Source organism: Diadema antillarum, unplaced genomic scaffold, assembly GCF_040938485.1.
Source record: "Diadema antillarum isolate AM-2024a unplaced genomic scaffold, OU_Dant_1.0 seq00001953_RagTag, whole genome shotgun sequence".
In the NCBI taxonomy this organism is placed as follows: Eukaryota; Metazoa; Echinodermata; class Echinoidea; order Diadematoida; family Diadematidae; genus Diadema; species Diadema antillarum.
The window spans coordinates 231,275-254,271 of NW_027272613.1; the positions used below are offsets into that span (position 1 = coordinate 231,275).

The 22,997-nt window shown below is 39.5% G+C and overlaps 1 protein-coding gene across 1 annotated transcript; it reads left to right on the forward strand.

The window, feature by feature from the left end:
- The first annotated feature begins 708 nt into the window (after window positions 1–708).
- LOC139713368 (kinesin-like protein KIFC1) lies at window positions 709–22,840 on the forward strand. The gene is made up of 17 exons (XM_071625105.1): window positions 709–785; window positions 3,106–3,292; window positions 4,121–4,234; window positions 4,914–5,094; window positions 6,708–6,869; window positions 9,763–9,857; window positions 10,752–10,897; window positions 11,786–11,996; window positions 12,605–12,772; window positions 13,936–14,079; window positions 14,875–14,994; window positions 16,035–16,208; window positions 17,291–17,455; window positions 18,532–18,670; window positions 19,434–19,647; window positions 21,767–21,842; window positions 22,769–22,840. Exons 2-17 carry the CDS (start codon window positions 3,281–3,283, stop codon window positions 22,811–22,813), a joined length of 2,166 nt encoding a protein of 721 aa, XP_071481206.1. The 5' UTR covers window positions 709–785; window positions 3,106–3,280; the 3' UTR covers window positions 22,814–22,840.
- Window positions 22,841–22,997: the final 157 nt, after the last annotated feature.

Below are 22,997 nucleotides of genomic sequence, written 5' to 3' on the forward strand. Positions count from 1 at the left end.
CAATAAGATCTATTCATCTAAAGTCGTAGACTTCATTAGTGTCTACCATAATCTTTAGTTTAGTAAATCTTAGGCCCGACTTAAATTTTTCGGGCACCCTCCCCCCCCCCCCCCCCCCCCGATCTTGTCCAAGTTGAAATGTAACTTTAGCTGTCGAGAGAATAGAACTCCAGTATAGTAAAAATATGGATATGGGTATTCTCTAGCTGTTCGGAAGCAGGACTCCCAAGAGCGAGCGACATCAACAGGATCAGGATCGCCGTCGGACTAGCCTCGCTCGGCACAGCTCCACACCACAGCGCGGCTCGCGAAGGGGCCTGGCCTGGCGGCGCGGCTTGCGCTTGCTCGCTCGCGTCGCCGACTTTTCTCACTCTCTTTAACCACTCGTTATAAACTTAAAAGTTCAACGACTAAACCAGCGTCGCACCTCACCAAACTGTTTGAAAGCGAAGATACCAAACAGGGTGTCAGTCACTGCCCTGGCCGCCACCCAAGAAAACGAAGAAGAAATGTCCGTCCTCTGTTACAGTACTAGTATTCGTCAAACAAAAAGAAATCGGCATCATGATCGTGAGCCCATGTGTGACTAAAGAGGGCGTTCTATATCTAAGCTTCGGCCCTCGGTGTGTGTAACCAATCACAGACAGATTTCGAAACGTGCATGCGATTTGAAAACAAGCTAGAGAGCCGTCTGACGTCTGTGTGGACGTGTACGTGTAGTAGTGTATGCCTGATGAAGTTGCAGTCTTGTCGACGCCGCCGTAGCTACCAATTATTGTAGTTTGGTAAGTTTCTTGGGTAAATGTAATATATTAAATTGTATTCCTGGGTTTTTAGTGATTTTTTTTGGTTTTACTTTGTGCGAAATTTTAAAAATGAGAGCGTTGAGATACGAGTTGCCAGTTGTGAGTATGCGATGCGATGTTTATGCACGGGTTGTAATACGTATGCGATGCGTTGTGTATGCATGTGGACGAGTGCAGTGCAGTGAACAAGTGTGACTACCGTACCGGTAATCATACAATGACCAATGATCAATGTGGTAATAGTGGTAATAATAGTAGTGTGTCTTGACGGCCAGCTGCTCACACTCGACAGTGAAAGATGCACGTCACATTGTCATTGCACTGGCATCTACCTTACCTACTGCTATAAATTAAATTGAAATTGAAATTGAAATGGTGTTTTATTAGTCAATATCTTTCGCAGCCCGGAGGCTGAATTACAGACATTGTTATAGTTAACAATTGACCGAAAGATCGGTCTGTATCTTCCGTCGGGGAATGTTCCGCGGAGACTGCGTCTGGCTTCACGGATCCCCTCCGTATACAGACCGAAGTCAATGATTGCGGCTCCTGTGTGGAGCAGTCGCGCACAGATCAAACGTTACGATAAACCAAATTTCAGACAGCTTTTTTACATTCAAACAAGTATGACATGACATGACACATTATGCAGCAATATTTGGGATAAATTTCTCACATTGTGCAATCGAAATACTCACATAACCTCGGTTATAATGCAGAAATTTTATCGATATCGCAACATCGCCGTTCGCGAGCAGTAAGTCGCCATTTTGAATCTGTAACAATTGCTAAGCCAATCACATGCGAGGTACGTGTTTTAGTAAAACAAACACGTAGAAACTACCTCGCATGTGATTGGCTAATAGATTCATAGTGTATGTTTCTGCAGTTTGAATGTGACGACGCGACAGGCTGTGTTTTACGTTGAAAATTCTCCTAAAATGTTGGATTATTCATTAATCTGGTGAGTGTAACGTATTCATAAAAAAATAAATTCACCATACAAGCTTAAATTTGCCGACCTAGGGCCGTGAATTAGACGCAATCGAGAAGGGTGAGGTACCTCACCCAATTTTCCATAGAGACAGTGGTTAAGAACATCCACACAGCAATGGGTACTGCAACCTTCCGTCTGTCTACGGGGGACAGCGTTAATGGCAAAATATAAGAGTCCTCCGGACAGACGGATCTTTCTGTCTAAGTTAACAATAGCCATGTATAGGCCTACATTAAAAATACTCACAAAATACAATGTAGCGATGAAAAAAAAAAAAACATTAAAATAACAAAGGATCAATCTTATTTATCAGAGCCATTGCACAATTAGATTAACCTATAATACCAAACAAAATCAAATATTAAAAATATAATATATTACTATTCTCAATGATTATCAAAAAACAAACAAACAATGAGTTTATGTTAATTATGTATACCGACTGGTATACTGCTGAAGGAGTATTAAATAAAGCTAAATTTAAATGACAATGCCAATAACAGTGTTCAATGTGGCAAAAATCAGATGAGGATGATTGTCTAACACTGACTGTATTTCACCAAAAGAAAGATCGGTCTGTATCTGGTCGTCGGGGAAATGTTCCGCGGAGACTGACTGTGTCTGGCTTCATGGTTGAGAGCGATAACGTCATAAAAGTAAAAGACTCCTCCAGACAGACGGATCTTTCTGTCTATGACTGTTATAGACCTCTAAACGATAGTAACGTCATAGAATTATAGATCACAGTCACCGTCTGCAGGGTCTACAACTAGCACGTTAGTACAAGTACAAGTACTGTTACAACTATTTACTTGACACCAGCCCCATCGTGCGTTGTGGGGTGTGCAAACATCTGGTTGGGCTATTTCAGCGAGAGCCTTAAAAGTACAACAACAAAAAAAAAAAAATGATAAAGAGCCCGAAGAGGGCAAAACAGAAAAATCCATCTGTCTGGAGAAGTCTTATTTTCTATTTATTTTTATTTTTTTATGTCGTTATCGCTCTCTGCGGAACATATCCCCGACGACCAACAGACCGCGACCGATCTTTTGGTCAACATGTTACTAATACTATTACTAATAGTTGATCAATCATCTCAGCTCACTTAAATTATGTAAGTTGTAACTCTAGTGCCAGTTTCTGATCACGCTGCTGACGATTTACCAGTAGACGATTGATGATGCAGTGATGTGTTGAGACTTGAGACAACATGCCACAATTTATTTTTTTTTTTTTAGAGAGAGAGAGATTTTCTTTTTTTTTCACAAGTAATGTTTCCCATCTTTGATATCCCTTTTTAAGTCTTTAACAGCTCATCTGTAACACCGTCGGTTGAACACAGCAGCCAGGATCTTGATCGCCGTGCCATTCAAAGCTAGCAGCAGTTTGGTGACCATATCAGACACTCATCACTCATTTACAGTATCAGCTGACTACAGTTTGTAAATTTAATCATCTGCAAACTGCATCCAACAAAATGTCTCGTCAGGTGAGGTGGGGGAAAACTAGACTGATCTAAAATGTTTTGAATGGAATGCTCAACCTTGGGGACTGTGGGGTATTGAGATCACTATTGAAAGATCTTCAGGACTTTCAATGTTAAATGTGAAATGCTACATTTGTAGATATTGTCCTAATTAATACCCTGCAAGACTGTAAAAGTACATTGTACAGTGTACAGTATCTATTATTCAAATTTCAGCATACGGGAAAAAATATGGTAACACTTTCTTACCTACGTGGGTACTTTATATGGGTATTGAAATCATTATTAAAAGTTCTTCAGCACTTTCAATGTTAGATGTGAAATGCTAAATGTATTGTCTTTGTACCCTGCAAGACTGTAAAAGTACATGTATACTCATGTACATTGAACATCAAATTTCAGCATGAGGGGAAAAAAATATGGTATTGGTAACACTTTCTTACACTTGAATATTCAGACAAGATTGAAGTGCAAAGTATGGATGTCTGGAATATCCAAAGTGCAAGTCTGAAATACTTTTTTTTTTTTGCTCTCAATGTGAAGGTTTTTTTTTTTTTTTTAAGGGAGTTTGTCATTTCATTCGAAACAGAATATAAAATGAAAGAATTCCATGCACAGAATATGCCAATGAGAGTCTCGCTGTGTGCTTCTTGTCTGTGGAACCTTATTACCATTTTCAATAATGATAATAATATAATTAATAATAAAAATAGTGTGGCCTCTTGTAATGTGCTGAAATCCAATGTCTACCTGCTGGTATTCCTACTGACTCTTTTTGTAAAACTGGAACCCCGACTTGTTCTAACTGCTAATATTTTGTTCCCCTCCTAGACATCTGCTTTGTCTTCCAAGGATCCCAATATCATGAAGCCGGCCAGCAAGCTGCGGCAGCCTTCCAAATTACCCCTCTTTTCTGCCAAGCGCCCTCTAGTGACCGATAACCAGGTAAGTTTAAGCCTCCCACTATGTATTATGTACACATAGGGCTTGGATAATTGTAAAAAAAATGTGTAACCTGAGAAAAACTCTGGTAAGAACTGAAAACTCAGGTAAGTATGGTACTGCCATTGACCTAAAAAAAACTCTGTCAAAAATCAACCTGAATTTTTCTCAGGTAAAAATTTTCCTGCAGTAAGATCCTTCAAAAGGTTTTTGTAGGTTTACAGTCATTACTTGATGACTATATTGGTCCTTAGTTTATCTGGCAACCTATTCCTAAAAAATGGACTGCAATATGGCAAAAGAAAGATTATTTGATGTCCATTTGTCGAACAACCTGGTACTGTAGACCTCAATAAACACGTATCGGAAGAGTGGAGGTATCTTGTAGTGTGTATGTAGATGTAGATTCTATTATAAGGATACGATTTACCAATTACAGCTTGAAGACATAAAACTAAAAGAATGCACACAATTGATATTCATTTTTTATATTCATATTTATTAATTAAACTCTCTCTCACTGAAAAGCAGCTTTAAATGTTTTCAGTCAGAAAACAATTGCTCCTAAGAATGATTTGACTGTGATCTGAAAACAACGCATGGTCCTTAATGCCTGTTTTTGCTGGGATTTTGAGCTAGTTCACTGTTTATTTGATTCTTTTTCAAATCATAACTGATCCAGGAGGAGAATGAAGTACCCACGGCAAAGAAAACCAAACTTGAAGTATCGAAGACGGTTCCTTCAGGGAAGCCCGCCGCTGTGCAGCGGAAAACTGGTACGGTGTCGGCCAGGACTACTGCAGCGAAATCCACTGGTCCAGTTGGTAGGCCCAAGGTGGGTCCTGGACCAGCAGCAAAGACAGGTATGTATTGATCAGCAAATGTATGTCAAATGTGGAACAATTCTCCCCGTCAGTGCAGCGCACATATTCTTGTCTTTTCCACGAGTCTACAAATACCATGCACCGCTGCACGAATGTGTCCTGCCGTAGAACTTTTAACTCTCGTTTGCATCATAATTAATGCCAAAAGGCCCTTATTCACGAAGGTGGTACAATCTTTGTCCAAGGTTTAAACCATGGACAAAGTCCGAAATGACTGATTTTATAACAAAATAGGCCGTGCGACACTTGGCGCCCCATACAAAACTACGGACTTTGTCCATGATTGTACCACCTTTGTGAATTCGGGCCATAGTGTCTGATTATCATTGTTCATTACGTTATATTTCTTTCTTCATTTCTGTACTTTTATTTGTTGGGGACTGAGATACTGACACATAATATTACTTTAAAAAAAAATAAAAAATGTCTTGCCTTCAAGAAGAAGGTATTGCGAAAATTGACAAATGTCACATTTGATTGATATCTGAACTGCGTAAATAGTATTTCAATCAACCTTACAAAAGTCAACCTTACACAAGTCGAAGAAAAATTCTACCCAGATGAATGATATAAATGTGGTAGAGCTATTGTGCAAGTCAAGATTCATGTAAATTGAATAAATTTCTCTAATCTCTTTGGATTTGACTTTTAGTGGAGGTTGAATGTATTACATCAAAAATATGAATTAGTGAATATCTGCATCACACACAGTCACCTGCATCTAATGAATAGAGAAATTCATCTTTGCATGTAATACTCACAGTGAATGGCATTCATGCACCAAATAATACAAAACATCCACAAGCTGTGCATATTATATCAAAAGCATGATTCCAGAAAGCAACAATTTTCTTCATGTGTGTTTGTTTGTGTGTGTTCAATTGTTTTAGAGTGGGATTGTAGCAGACAAAGAAAATGGTTTTAAAGTAGCCACAATTTGAAAGTGATGACTTTTGATCACCCAACTGGCATCCTAGAGTAAACTCATAGTAATGGAAATGGAAGAAAAAGAAGAAAATTCAACATGCTTTCACTTTTCTAGCGTAGTGAAAGAGCACTTGACTAACCGCTTTCAGAAAGCAGGGGGAATAAACTACTGGTACCCTTAACATATGTCAGTATCAAGTTGATGGAATTTGAACTTTTTCACTGTGGAATTCTCTTTATGTTTTCTTTGTATTGTTGTCTAATGTCCACACATGATGTCATGAACTCTAATAGTCTCCTCATCCAGCAGTTGCAACACCAAAACTTTAAATATTCATAACTTCTGCATCGATTGTCTGATTTTCCTCCAACTTTCACTGATGTGTTCTATTAATGTTGCTGCTTTCACTCAATCTACATTTCTCTTTGAGTTTTGGTTTCCTTAATGAAATCAGTAATAATGATTTAATATCATAATCATCATAAATAATAATAAATGTAATGACTGTAATGCCATAAGGAATTAAAAGAAAAAACAAGGCCACACTCTGAAGTTTTAGTCAATTTAAATTCTAAGCATTATAATAGAGCAATGCATGCACAACTAACATAACCCTGCAGCCAGCAAACTTCAATGCTCATATATCATCCACACCTGCTACTAGCCCCAGCCCCAAGGACTCGGCCCACAGCCACTGTAAGACCAGCAACCACCAGTAGGTCAGGTCCCGCCAGTAGACCAGGACCCGCTGGTAGACCAGGACCCGCCGGTAGACCAGGACCCAAACCCACGCAGCCCAGCTCCGCACAGCCAGCTAAGAAAGCAGGTAAAACCCCATAGCAACAAAAACCAAAAAGGCATTCATTTGCATGCAGACACACTAAATTTTATTTTCAATGTGCTTCTATACATTTTCCTTTGCTTTTTCTTATGTACCATATCCTTACTGGTACTGTGTGTTATATTTACTGTTTCCACTTCTGTCAAGTGAAGCAAACTACTTACATTGTACACTCTAAAGTATATGATGGCTATTTCTCTTCACTGTGTTTCAGAAGTTCCTTCCTGCAAGCTACTCTGATGCAATTTACTCTTGGCACCTCGTATCACCATAGCAACCCATTTCCTTCCCAGAGCGCTATGCGGTTTAAAAAGTAGAACACATGCTCACTATAAAAGTGGATATTTTTTGCTTGAGTAATTTTTCTCTCTGCTGGGTAAGATGAATTTCATGTTCTTTAATTTTGCTGGATCAGGGCATTAATTACTGGAGTACTGCCCCCCCACGGAAAAAAGCAGTAACTGACATTTTTATGAATATGTACTTTTTTGGAAAAATGAATAGTTTACCCAATGCTCTTAAATGTGAATAAGTCAGTTTTGAAAAAAAAAATTAAGATTGACCAAAAATGCAATTTTTCACTTTTGCAAAAAGCAGTAACTGCATCCAGTCGATTCAACTTTTCAAGTTTCCCCTCGGAAGAAAGCAGTAACCAACAAAACCTACGGAAGAAAGCAGTAACTAACAACTTAGTCTAATAATTCAGACCCTGTATTCCTGCCTGTACATTTTTTTCCTAATATTTTTTTTTTCAAATTCTATCAATTTTCTAAAACAACATAAACAGCAGTTTCTTCATTAATTTAGGGGAGTAGATATAAAAAGATTGTTTCACCAGTAACTTAGCTCTGCCCGCAGGGAATCATTATGACAAGTTGTAGAAAAAAAGTTTCTTTCTGCAGACTAGCAGAGCTAACATACTGAGCGCACTCAGAGTGCAGAATACGCGTACTGCATGCGCGCATAAATTTTGCAGCATGCCTACAACATGTCATACACTGCACAGCAGTAACTGCAGAATTCATCACACACAGCCTGAGTACAGTCTAGTCACTACTTGCACATGGTACAGTACAGTACAGTCTGAGTGACAGTGCCAACCATGCAGTCACACAGTGACTGAAAATTTTCTGCAGTCCAGGCATGCCTGCAAATCTATCATGAATTGCAGAGGAACCAGAAAATCAAGGTGAGCTGAAAATATGAGTAGAAATTTTGAATGGAGATGAGCACTAGATCTAGTATACACTAGAGGTCTAGTCTAGTAGTAGATCATCTAACGCTAACACTAGGTCTACCGCGTACCAGACCATTCACTTCAATTACCTTACTGTTGTGTTACACAAAATACCATTTATTCCTAGATAGAGTAGAAGCGACAAGACCGAGTCTAGGTCTAACGTTAGGTCCTAGATCTTTAGACGAACCAGAAAGTAGAAGAACTTTATAAGCTGGTGGTGGTAACAATTCTCCTCACTATGGTCATGTGACATGTGCAGTTACTGCTTTTTTCCATGGGGAAAACAGCAGACTCCTGGCCATCTGTAGACCGAGTGCAGTTACTGCTTTTTTCCGTGGGGAAACTACCCAGAATCAAGGGTGAGTCACCGCAGTAACTACATTTTCCTAAATAACATTTAAAAAATAACAGAAACACAATTTTATCCTAGGTTTTGTTAGACAACTAGGTATGGTGCATAATCATACCACAAAATTATTTTCGACTGTTTCTGTGTTTTTAAAGAATCTGCAAAAAACACAAAATCGCATTTATCTCAGCTCAGCGGATATGCAGTTACTGCTTTCTTCCGTGGGGAGGCAGAGTAAATGGCATGCACAAATATTTGCCTGCTTCAGTTTACATGTTACCTTGTGGTTGCTGAAAAGTGCAAAAATTTCCCATTTTGCACTCAGACTGCGGGTAATCCTCGTATCATATTCTATGTTTCTCATGCATTGTGTTCTATCGATTTGTGCCTACTGTCATAAATCACATGCTTGCAAACATGTCACTGTATCTTGTCATTACCAGGACAATTGCCATGTTCCCGCAAAGGTTCTATCATATCAAGTTTTTATGAAATGGGGCCCTGGAGTGCTTTGGCTTATTCCGCTTGAGTTTTTATTTCATGCAGAAACTCACTGGGAACACATGATGGCTGAGCAAAACTTATGCGTAATTTTCATGATATATCACCTTTGTTCATACCCAGGAACTATCAAAAGCATGCACAGGGCACGCTGCATACCACTGCCAAGAGCGCTCAAAAGTTTTATGACTGCTTCAGGTAGCTGCCGTCTATACAGGTGTCAGAGTTGTTCAGGAGCACTCCTTGGCACCGTTTCATCACAGTTGTCAGCCCTGACAAGTTGTCAGTCTCTCATGGCAATCACTATAGTAATAGTCAGTGACCAGACCTTCTCAGCCAATCAGAACCAAGGATTTTACTGAAATTGTCGGAGAGTGACAAGTTTCATGAAACGGTGCCCTGAACTTACCCTCGAAAAGAGGCATAACTTTCATGTGCTTCTTAGCCTCATTCTCTCTTCATACAGAATTTTAGAGAGCTGTAAATGCCCTGTATGAATGGGGTGCTGTAAAAGTGGAAATTTTCAGGGTGTTGAAATTTTCACGCATTTCGCGCAACCAGAAACTAGCGCGAAAATGTAGGCACACGAATAGTTTTGCTGGCCATATGTTCCAGCAGTTGAAGTCTTGATTCTGCGTAATTAAAAACATGCAAAACTCTTATTGCCCTGCCGAGCGCTGAGAATTAAGTCACGCGAAAATATCCACTTTTACAAATTACAGTATTGGACATGTTGTTCAGCCCAGCTGCCAATGATGATCAATGTTTGATTGTCTTTCTCACTGTAGCTGGCTCCAGCAAGGCCAAGAGACCGGCATGGGACTTAAAGGGAAGATTAGCTGACATGGAAGCAGCAATGGAGAGCAGGACAAATACCAACCAGGTAATTAAAGGGAAAATTCGGGCGATTTTCGTGATTTCACATCATGTAGTACATAAATCAACACCTCCATGTTTCAGTTTGTCTAATTAATTGCTGTCCGCGGAGCAGAAAAACCAATACTCTGAAAACCCAAAACAGATGATGCTGAACAAGGTAGCAGTTTCACCATAAGAATGCATGAGTGGGGCTCACCATGAAAATGCATGAGTGGGAGGCTCACATATTTCAGAAATGTAGCAAAGCAATCCCATTACAACACACTGCATCTAACTCTTTGCAAGGGACTGAAGTAGGATTTTTATGTGCGTAAATTGTGGATCCCTCACACACGTGACCTCCACATAATGTCCTATCTGAGGAGCAAAGTGTTTTTGCCTCTTGCTACAGGGGATGGCATGAATGCACACAACATTGCTCAACTAGACTCAATATGAGTCAATTGTGAGTTATTTGATTAAAAGGCAGATGTGCTACGAACTGAGCCATGTCACTGCCCTTGCTGATGTTCAACAATTTGTTGACAAGGGCAGTGACTTGGCTCGCAATCTAAAGGACCAGGGTTTGATTCCCTAGTCTGACTGAGCAGTTTAATGTGCAATCATACCATCTCCCCTCTAGAAAAAGGCAAAGCACTGTGTCCCTTGGATAGGACATAAAATGGAAGTCTCCTGTGTGAGAGAGTCACATCTCATGCACGTAAAAGATTCTGCTTCATTTATTTATCGCAAAGAGCAGGGTGTTTAACCCGGTGAAGTGGGGGGCACCTCACATCCAACTGGACCCCATGGAAGACCAGCTATTTGCAGCGCTATGGGGTATCCAGCTATCTTCTCAGATGGAAATATAACAAATAAACAAATTATATTCTTTCGCCATGTCGTTTCTCCCTCGAAGCACCTTGAGAGCCGCATCACAGAAAACAACGACCGCATCGAGTACCTGGAGAGTCTGAATCAGCAGCTGAAAGGGACGGTCCAGGTCAAGGAGACGCAGTCCTGCCAGGCGGAAGAAACGATTCGCTGCTTGGAGAGGAAACTCAGGTGAGATGGGACCAAAGAGATTTTCCCCAGTGACTGCTAGAGTGCGGACTCTTCATACGCCCTGTATTATTGTTTTGTGAGCGTATGGGGAGCACACAGATGGCGATGGTGGTGGGCTCACCCCTCGTGCTAACACGCAAGTAAACGAGCAACCGAGGAGCAGCCAAATCAAGTAGTGCGTACTCGCGTAAAAGCTCAAAAGCTTGCGTAATACGCGCTGTAAAAATGTTACTGTAGTCTGAAAAGTCCGCCATTACGAAGTGGGTACAATGGCAGCCCCCATGAAATCACAGACACCATTGAAGAGTCCGCCCTCTAGTGATGGGGAGGAGAAAAATCTCTTTGGATGGGACTCGGGGGAAAGAGCCTTGTGGTACCAAACCCTCAGCATTCTCTTCTAACAATTACAAAGCCTCCCACATACAAGGTGATACATAACTTCTTCTTTTTTTTCACCACTTGCCCAATCGGGCAAGCAGATCTTCAAATTGTTACAGAACACTTGTCCGAACATTAATTTTGCTTGCCCGAAAGAATCAAAAGTCCTAAACTATGAGAAAGTGCGTAAATACAAGACAGGGATAAAGAAACTCCCTTGTACGTCAAGGGCTTAAAAATCACGATCCTTTGAATAAACAGCCACATCTATTTGCATGCTTAAACACATTTATGGTGACAAACTTTCTTTGATCGGATGGTGGCGTTGCTTTGCGTCAGGGTTTCTTCACGTAGTGTTGGAAAGTTGCCGAAATGAATGTATCCAACAACCAAATTTGTAAGTGTGCAATTGTCCAAACAACAGAATAACTGGGTGCAGCAAGTCTTTGACATAAAAACAAATAGTAACTTGCCAAGTATAAACAAGTTTTTCTTCCCATATTTTGACAGAGACGCAGAGGACGAGCATGCCGCCGTTGAGCGGCGACTGAACCGCGAGAAGGAGGACCTGGAAATGACAAAGAGCAGCCTCCAGCGTAAAATCGAGACTCTAGAGGGCGACCTCACCGCCTCCCGCCAAGAGTGCACGGGGCTAAAGAGCTCCATAGCGACAATGACAGCCGCGCAGGCTGGCATGAGTGCAGAGTTGGGAGCAACGAAGGTAAGCCAATCCAAGCCAGGCAGTTTTTGCGTTAATTTTGAAATTTTTGCATTCCTTTAACCCTAATCATGTTGGTCCCCCCCCCCCCCCCCCCGATGTTTCGTGCGATAATTCTGCAATGCGTGAAGGCCTCATCACAAGGCTTCTTGACTTTTTTATTCAAGTCTCATACAACTTTTTTGAGACCACGTTTGCAATGTCTGTGTGTACTGTTAAGAAGCCATGCCCATTTTTTGAAAGTTCTGCATGTCATTTTGTGATTTCATGTACATTTTCTATGAAAAACAGTGCACTGTCATGAAATTCATAAAAACCTGTTTATTTGTACTATTTATCACTTCGATTGACTGATTTTATGCTGATAATGGTAGAAAAGGGGTCAGTGACGATTTCCAATGAAAAAGCAAAGGAAAAACAAAGTAAAAAAAAAGCAATTAAATATATTGAAATTCAAAAAAAAAAATAGATTGAGGTACTGGTAACCAACATAAGGACAAGATTGCAGTGGTTCTTAGCAGCCTGTTACAATGACGTCCCCTCTAAACACTTCTCAATTATTTCTACATTGTTTTTTGGTTTTTTTTGGTTTTTTGTTTTTTTGCTGCCAGCTGCAACTGGAGCAATCAAATGAGGCTGGCAGACAAAAGGACGGCAAGATAGCTGAACTCGAAGCCCTCGTCGCTGAGTTGAAGTCGACGGTGGCGGAGAAGGAGGCGAAGATCAGGGATGACGAGACAACCAGGAGGAAACTTCACAACACCATCCAGGAGCTGAAGGTGAGAATGAGATGATGATGGTGATGGTGATGGTGATGATGATGATGATTTTGGTGATCGTGGTGGTGATGGTGATGATGGTGATGGTGGTGGTGATGGTGATGGTGATGATGATGGTGATGATAAAGGTGATAATGATGGAGATGGTAATTTGGTGGTAATGGTGATGATGATGATTTTTGTAATGGTGATGATGATGGTGGTAATGATGATGATAATGATGATGATTTTGGTGATGGTGATAATCGATGATGATGGTGGTGATGGTGATGATGATGGTGATGGTGATGATTATGGTGATCTTGATGATAGTGATGGTGGTGATGTTCGTGATGATGTCAATAATGGTGATAATGATGATGGTGAATTTGGTGATGATAGTGATGTTGATGGTCGTGATGGTGGTGATGATGATGAGCTTATCACAAGGGAAGATGACATTGGTACGATGCTAAATGCGGTCGTGCAATCAATAACAGTCATAATAACGGTAGCTGCGGTATTGAGAAAGGTGTATATGATAGTCCAATGACGCCAATATCCAAAGTGTGAAGCTGATGTCAATGATAGTGATGAAGATCATGCGATGAAGATGTTGTTGTTGGTGGTAGCTTTAGGTCATTGTTTGGACAGTGACTGTGTGCTCATGATAACAATTACAGCAGTCATAATGACTGATACTGCGTGAGAAATTAGTTTTCTGTTCCTTATCGTCGCTGGGGTGATAAGACCTCGTATCTACAAAATGTCAAATGTTCAGGAGAGCCAAAAGACATGGCGGCCAAAGCACTGTGGCGAATTGGACAGCCTTTCCTTTGACATGCCGTGGTGGCTTCATTTTTGGAGTAACACAGTTGGGATTTGGACAGGACATCACTTAACCCATTATTTGACCATTAATCCAAAAAACTCATTTTCACCAAAATTGCAGATACAAGGTCTGATCACCCCGGCGACGTTATGTACCCTACCCTCATAAAGCATACACTGGAAACATTTCATTGCAACAATTCTCAAAATCCAACACTGAAGCCCAGTGCTGAATATGTCATGATTGCTTTCAATCAAATCTTGTTTTAGTACCTTGCTGTCAGTAAATGTAAACAAATGCTCAGATCCAGAGTTTCATGCTTGAGTAAACTTCTTTGCTCTCTCCTTTCCAGGGCAACATCAGAGTGTTTTGCCGAGTGAGGCCGTTGCTAGGCAACGAGTGTGTGGATGGCAGTGACATCACACATATCCACTTCCCGGATGTCGACGGCAAGACGCTGGTCGTAGACAAGCTGAGTGATGTCAGTCTCAACGAGGTATACAGCAAACTTATGTCATAACTATTATGTTTTCATGACTGGGAGTTTTTGGTTGTTTTTTTGGTTACAATATATATCAAAGTTTTATGATAGCTAAACATTAAAATTTATAGACATATAAACATAGTAATTTTTGGACCTGAATACTTACTTTCTTGTAACACGAGTTTCACTGTATTCATGTTGCTTGCAATGGGAGTACACTGTTTACACCAGCATGGTACAGTCACCAAAATTTATCTTTGATGAGCTCCTGTGAGGAAGAGAAAAGAAATACAGCGAATCCAAAAAGGGGCTATTCCTCCAAAGAGTTTTTTTACATTTTTTTTTTTAATGCCTTGGCTCAAAGTGAGACAGTGCATTGCAAAGCATTTAAAGGGATAGTACAGTATTGGTGGAGATGAGAATTGGGCTTTTAGCTTTTTCCGAGATACCAAGAAAACACTTATGATATAGTACAGAGCATACCATTTTAAGAGGAATTCAAAGTTTATTTGATGAAAATCGGGTTTGGAATGACTGAAACATCCGAAAACACAGTAAAACAAAGTGATCGTAATAATGTGTGGGTCCCACACTTTATTAGAATCGCTCTTTTTTGGATATCTCGGCCATTTCAAAACTAATTTTCATCAAATAAAAGTTGAATTCCTCATAGAATTACATGCTCTTTCATATTTCATAAGAGGTTTCTCATTATCTCACCAAAAAATGTTAGAAACCTGAAATTAGGTCTCAACCAAAACTATACGATCCCTTTAAAATATATTTTTCTTTTTTTCATCTTTACAGAGTACAATGAGTACACGTAATGGGAGAAACAGCTCGCACTATGAGTTCAACTTCGATCGGGTCTTCGAACCGGACTCCAAGCAAGCAGATGTCTTTGAAGAGATTTCACAGTTAGTACAGGTGGGTTACGATTTTAAGCCATTGAGGACGGCTGTTTTTGCTGCAACATGCATTTCCCATAGACATGTCCCTGAGTATACTCAGGACTCGTCTTCAATGGGTTAATACACACCAGCATCCTTTCTAACATTTGCAAATTAGCAAAGACCAGTTATGTTTTCTTGTGGGGGAATACAGTGTTTGTTTCCAAAAGATGTCCTCTTGTATAAAGTGAAAATATTGTAATTATTGGTCAGTCTAACTCTATTCCATTCAATGGTAAAGTGTGACAAACAACAACATTGATTGAAACAGAGCATCTTTTTTCAGTTTAAAGGGATGGTATCATATTGGTGGAGATGAGGATTGGGCTTATAACTTTCTACAAGATACCAAAAAACCACTAATGAAATAGTACAGAGCATGTCATTCCAAGAGGAATTCAAAGTTTATTTGATGAAAATTGGTTTGGAATGATTGAGACATCCAAAAACAAAGTAAAAAAAAAAATGATCGTGATAAAAGGTAGGTCCCACCTTTTAATAGGATTGCTCTGTTTTGGGTATCTCGCCCATTTCAAAACCAATTTCTTCAAATAGATGTTGAATTCCTCTTGAAATTACATGCTCTTTCTCCTCACAAGAGGTTTCTCATTCTCTCACCCAAAAATGTTTGAAACCTGACGTTAGGTCTCAACCAAAACTATTCGATCCCTTTAAGGAAATATATTGAATAAGTATTTATCCTTGCTGACTTTGCCATTGCTGTGTAAGCTGTCATTTTTGAGAGGGTTTAATTTTCGCAAATCTAACAACATGCGAAAATATCTCAATGCGCTCGGGTAATAGCATATTATTTACATTAGCGTCAGCATCATTTCACAAAAACATTATCTCACGAATATGTCTAGATGATTTCTCATTCACGAAAATATCTGAACTGGAAAATAACAGCATATACAGTATTCTTCTTTGGCCTATATCAATATCAAGGACAGTGTGAAAAAACAGGAGACCTTACAAATAGAACTGATTGATTTTTTTTTTCTTTCTTTTTATTAGAGTGCCCTCGATGGCTACAATGTGTGCATCTTTGCATACGGCCAGACGGGCAGTGGTAAGACATACACCATGGAAGGTCCCGAAGAGTTGTCGGAGGATAGCGTTGGGATGATCCCACGAGCCGTCCAACAGATCTTCAAAACTGCCATTAGTCTGGAGGAGAAAGGATGGCAGGTATGTGAAATAGTTAAATTTTTGTTTCATTGATTGTATTACGCCATATAATTTGCAGGGTTTTCATATATTTACCTCTACCAAGGGAGAAGGTTTGTTTGTCCGTGTGCAAAATAACTCAAAAAAGTTGTGAACGGATTTTGGATGAAACTTACAGGAAAGGTTGAGAATGACACAAGTAAGAGATGATTAAGTTTTGGGAGTGATCCAGGGATTTTTGTGGATTTTAAGAAATTGTCAATATTTTTGCAGATACATGTAGTGTCAATGGACTTGGGAGTTCAGCTAGGCTGCGCATTTTTTAAAGTTTTCATACGCGCACTAAAGTGGGTGCTCTACTTTCTGCCATGGAGAGGCGTGCCACACAGCTGGAAGTTGATGACATAACAAAAGGCTTCTATATTGAGAAAAGGCAATTTTCAGCATGCTTACGTATGGGTAGAAATGAGCTGCTTGGCGAAGGTCTGCGCTCTCAGAGTGTTTTTCTAGTTTACATTCTCGGTCTGGAGGTACATATGTATATTTCACAACACGCGAAAATGTCAACTGTAATCCCTAACATCAACAGCCAAGTGGGTAATCAACAAAGGATATTTATTAACCATCTTGTCAGATTTAGTTCATTTTGTCTAGGTGTCCAAAGTCTTGATATATATTTCCCAATTGAATAATGTCTTTTGAGGGTAATGTACCGTTGCATTAAGAAAATGGTGATATGCCAAGCACATTTCAATTTAGATAAGATGAGATTAAAATAAAATCAAAATAAGATAGAATGCATCACACAAAAAGTTGTTCATATGTGACCCTCCTGTGGTACAGTGCACTCCCATTGTAACGAACTGGGTTATAACGAAATTCTGGTCACAATGAAATAAACATTCAGGCCATAATGTTACCCTCGCTATGTATTTTTATTGTTAATTTGTTCGGTTATAACGAAATTTCGATATTACAAATGAAAACTGCCGGTCCCGAGGAATTCATTGTAATGGGAGTCCACTGTATTATGTTTAGTGCACATAGTTTGTGAAATGCATTTCAAAGCGTCATCATTTTACTCGACTCATAATAATCTGCAGTACACTCACCAAGCCAGCTTTCTGGAGATTTACAACGAGACCATCCGTGACCTCTTGGGGGCGCCAAACTCCAAACTGAAGCACGAAATCCGCATGGTGGAAGCCAAGTCCAGCGAAGTGGAGGTCACCAATATCAACGTCATGGACGTCACCTCAGCAGAGCAGGTCAGAAAAACAAACAAACTCTTCCTTCCTCTCTACTCTTGGCTCAAACTTGTTATCATAGTAGTACTGTAACAGTGGAACGTTTCACTCAAGTAATTTGTTCGCACTCAGCCAAGTGAGATAAATTTCATGTACTTTCTATTTTGCGGATGGTCACTATTGAACAAGCATGCCAAACAACTCAACACTGCCACAGCAGCTAAAGGTTTTGACAGCACATACAACTAGTTATTGGTCTGCGTTATGACAGCAAATCACCTCACGCTTCAGGAATTGCAAATTTGAAACAAAAAAAATAATAAAAAAATTGTTATCAGCAGTTCTTACCTGACAATATGCTGGTACCTCCCTTGAAATCAAAGATTTAGATTGATATTACATAAAACACAGAACAAATTTTCACCCTCTTGTTTTTTGCATCATCTTCATGCTGCATGAAATGCATGGCAATTTCCAGTTTTACAGTACAGTACTATATACACTCAAATTTCTATGTACATTCCATTTGCAAACCTCATGTTACTTCTTTCTGTTGAAATTTTGCATGATTTAACCGTTTCATCTTTGCTGGGCCACCACAGTGCATGTGGTAGAAATCAGTTGTTCAATGTTGCCATGTATAAGCTGATGGGAAACGGAAGGGATATTATTTATGACGTCATTAGAGAACAGTATGTAAGTTGTCTACTTACCAGGCAGTTGGAAGCACTACGTTACCTTATTTCGATGAATATTTTCCTGATATTTGGCATCAAAAGGTTGTGGATTGTATTAATATCTCTATGTCGTATGCCATCATAGACTAAAGCACCCCTAAGAAAGAAAAAAGTACACATTGTATGCTTTGACAAGGATGAATATCAAGTATGAATATGATTCACCTTTTTGATTTACTTTTTGTTGTTGAATTGCTTTAGTTTGAATCCATTATCCACAATCAAGGTTTCTATCCTGATTTCTAAATTTTGAAAATTGTAACCATTGTAGGTGGGAAAAGCTGTTGTCACGATTTTTTAGAGGCAATTCAGAGAGGTTTTTCAAAGTTGTTAAACTCTCTTTGCCCCTACCGCCCTCAGGTGAAGACACTTCTAGACAAGGCGTCCCAGAATCGCGCCGTGGCGGCCACGAACTGCAACGAGCGATCCTCGCGAAGCCACAGCGTGTTCCGGCTCAAGCTCACGGGATCCAACAGTCTGACAGGAGAAAATTGCCAAGGTGTGTCCTATGTTCATAGAGGATGCAGGTTTGATGGACACAAGTCATTCACACTAGGATCAAATCGATGTCTTCGGCTTATACTCATCTCATCTCACATTGGTGATTTGAAATCCTGAAGTGTCATCAGAAATTTATATGACATCGCACCTATTCTGGCCAAGACAAGCTTATGCGAGTTTTGCTTTACTATGAATGCACACATACGTACGTGCATGTGTACACATGACCTTGCAATTGCTGGTTTCCCAATTACAGTATTCAAACACCATGTATTAGGTACCATCTTCAGTATACTAATTCCCAGCTCCACAGGATGTAGGAGGCCAAGGAAGACCTAATCTGAATTTGTTTGGGCTGATATTAGGGTGTGTGGCATTGACCCGCATGACAAAGTCACAGGGAGGGCAGGTGCTAGACTTTTACAGCCACCTGCTGCCTACTGTAAAAGTGGATATTTTTGCGTGACTAAGTTTTCGCCCTCCGCCAGCTCAGAAGAGTTTCACATGTTTTTAATTCCGCGAAAACAAGACATCAATTACTGGAACATATGGCAAGCCAAAGTACTTCTGTACAAGTGTACTTTTATTTTCGTGCTAGTTTCTGGTTGTGCGAAATGTGCAAACATTTTCACTTTTACAGGATTCTAGGAACTTAGAAACCAGCAGCTGAAAGCTGAAAACAAGATCAGCAACAGTTTGTGAGTGTACCTTCATGGTCTTTTCTTTAATAATCTTCGTGTATCTTTCGTGCCTCGTTCCAGGAACCCTGAACCTGGTTGATCTTGCCGGCAGCGAGCGTTTGTCAGCCTCGGGCTCGACGGGAGACCGTCTTCGGGAGACCCAGAACATCAACAAGAGCCTCAGCAACCTGGGCAAGGTGATCTTAGCCCTGGCCAACAAGGACTCCCACATCCCTTACAGGAACAGCAAACTCACCCATCTTCTCCAGAACTCCCTGGGAGGCAACTCCAAGACGTGAGTTCCAACTCCATCCTTATTACCTTTGCCAAGGAGGTTATGTTTTTACCTGCTTTGGTTTGTTTTGTTTGTTTGTATGTATGTCTGTGTGCAAAATAACTCAAAAGTTGCAAACAAAATTGGATGAAACTTGCAGGAAAAGTACATAATGACACATGGAATAGATGATTAAATTTGTGTAGTGATCGAGGAATTTTTATGAATTTTTATGCCTCCGCAACGAAGTGGCCGGAGGCATTATGTTTTCGGGTCGTCTGTCCGTACGTCCGTCCGTCCCATTTTGTTTTTGCCGATATCTCAAGAACCGTGTGGTGGTTTTACATCAAACTTGGTATGAGGGCATATCTTTGGGGGATAATACTTTGTGTGGATTTTAGGGTCACAGGGTCAAAGGTCAAAGGTCACAGGTTATTTTGTGAAAAAAAATGAAATTTCATGTTTTTCTCCATATCTCGCAAAGGGTTCGAGGTATCTTCATGGAACTTAGTATATATGCTTGTACCGATGGGCAGTGATTATCTAGGGAAGTTGGGGGTCATGGGTCAAAGGTCAGGGGGTCAAAGGTCAAGGTCAACTCCTCAAAATATCACTACTTTCCTAATGCAATATGCCTGAAGGTTTTTTTTTTTTTTTATACTTGATGTATGGCATGTATTACCCAATATATATTTTTGGGGAAGTTTCTTGCCAAAAGGTCAAAGGTCAAAAGGTAAAAGGTCAAGTGAAAGTGCTAAATTGCACATTTTCCTCCATATCTTGAAAGTAACTCAAGGTATTATCATGAAACTTACATATTTATGCATGTTCAACCTAACAGTGATTCTCTTTGGAACTGTGAGGTCAAAGGTCAAAGGCCAGGTTTAGATAATGCTATTTTCCCATTTGATACTGAAATTATACTTTTTCTCAATAGCTTGAAAATTACTCAATGCATAAACTTATAAAAGGGTCAAAAGTCAAGTAATAATCATCAGTTCCCCAAATACCTGCACTCTGACATTTTAATCATTCATCCAATTGAACCTAGTTCTAGGAAACTGAACATTCAGCACATTTGTGTCAAACCTGTCATTTTAATATTTTGCCAATTGTGTGAAACTGTCATCACACATTGTCAAGACATTGTACTATAGACCTATTAGGAGAACCATGCATTATGGCGGAGGCATATCAGTAGCCATAGCGCGATATGTCTAGTTAATGGATTCTTCATCTTTTGGCAAATAGGGTCAAAGAACTTGGGAGTTAAAACTGTGCATGTACACTGTACGAGGTTTGCATACATGCACTAAAGTGTGTGTTGTGCTCGACATGGCGCCATGCAGCAGCCTATGATGTAAACTAAAGACTTGTATAATTGGGCAATTTTCAGCAAGCATGTGTGGGTGACAATAAGTTTCTTGGTAGAAGTCTGTGCTCAACGAGTGCTTTTCTAGTTTACTACTGTAGTGTATGCACTTTTCTTTCAGAAATTTGATCTCTTGTAAAATTTCCAGGAGAGGTTTAATTTGTGATCGAGATCCTTAGCAATTGAAAAAGAGCCAAAAGTTTTACTGGGTACCTCTTTTTTCATTGAAGATGTTACGCATTGTATCTATGTTGCAAGGGACCCTATTTTTTCAAGTTACAAATTCAGTCGACTCCAGAAATTTTCAAAAGTGAAACAATGCCACAAAATGCATGGCATGATTATTCTTGAATGAAAGTAAAGAGGTTATTGAAGCAGAGGGGTAAAGTACGCAATGAAAGCTTTTATCACTTGTAGATAACAGGTCTGAATCTTGCTGGTTCCTTTCTTCTGACATGTTGTATTTTAGATCAGCAGTTGTGATATAAAATACAGCACATTTGTACAGAGGAAGAGATGTGATAGACATTTTTCCTTGCATGATAATTCTTGTTTTATTACCTTTCCTTGTAAGTACTGTGTTTGGAAGTCAGTAAGTAAATTCAAAATGCCTGCTTCTGCACAGGTGTTGTTATTACACTAATTGTGACTATATGCTCCCACTTTTGATTTGCAATGACTTTAGTGCCAAAGTTGTCTTAGTGCATGAGCATGATATGTTCCTGTTGTAACCCTTTGCCTCTTCCCAATCATCTCTCATTTCATCAGGTTGATGTTTGTCAACATTTCGCCCAAGGAGGAGAATTTCTCTGAGACTCTTTGCTCGCTGCGGTTTGCTACAAAGGTGAGTGGGTATATTCTGCAAAAGAATTTCAAGTTCTTTTGAATTTTGCTCAGCCATGCGACATGATCACAGAATTACACAGTTTATGGGTTTAGGGATTTACACCCTGCTCACCCTTTTGCTTTATTATTTTGTCTTCTTTTGGGAAGAATTATTATTCTGATGTTCTGTATGACAGTCTATTGCATTGTCTACTGCATTGTCTACTGCGTTGTCTACTGTATTGTCTACTGTGTTGTAATTTGTCAATGTTTGGGTTTCAGGTTCTCTTACTGTCTCACTTGAATGTGAGAAGTTTTAACAAAGTAGGTGTTTCTACCACTTTCAATTGTTCCATCCAGTCAAATTTTCATGCACTCTTCCTTAGAAAATTCAAAGCAATGAGACAGCCTGTTCTTTTTTCTTTCTTTTTTTTTCTTTTTTTTGGGGAGGTGTATTTGATACAAAGTATGTGTACATTGATATTAGGTTTTCAGTATAAGCATGTGTGTGCGTGCGTGCATGTGTCACAACTTGAAAAAATATGATTCATTCAACATCTGTAAAGGGGATTTACTGATATGACAGACCCACTCATTATAACAAAGCAATATCTTGCTCCAAAATTTCCAAAGTTTCTTTGCACTTTCTCATACATTATTTTCAGACCCATTTATGAAAACGTTTAGATACAGTGTACACACTTTGTATAAGTGATTTTGCTTGTCCCGAGGTGTTTGTTAGCAAAAATATACTGTATCACAATGCTTGTTAGTTGTACACTCATTCATCTTTAATATTGACAGATATTTAATGGTTTTCATTTTCTTTATTTTCTTTCTTCCTTCCCCCTTCTCACTCCCTCTTTTTTTTTCCCCTTTTTTTCTTTTCCTGTTCTTTTTTTTCTCTCTCTCCATCTTTATGTCTTTCTCCTTTTCTGTTCACAGGTCAATCAATGCAACATTGGCACCGCACAGAAGAAAGTGAAATAAAATATCTTCAACAGCTTTTCACCTCTGGATAAACTAAAAATTTTTCTTCTTTTTTTATGGAGAAGCAAATATGAATGAAATGTCTGGCTTTTAGTATCTTTTAAGAAGTTTGAAATGGCTTTAACATTGTAGTTTGCTTGTAGTTCTTGTGTGAGTCCACAATGCATTTTAAGTAGAGCACTGA

Bases quoted from the DNA above. Each gene is read 5' to 3' on its own strand.
- LOC139713368 (XM_071625105.1), top strand. The intron at 5,095-6,707 runs GTATGTATTGAT...ACCTGCTACTAG, and splicing joins TGGACCAGCAGCAAAGACAG to CCCCAGCCCCAAGGACTCGG. The intron at 18,671-19,433 runs GTGTGTCCTATG...GCCTCGTTCCAG, and splicing joins GACAGGAGAAAATTGCCAAG to GAACCCTGAACCTGGTTGAT.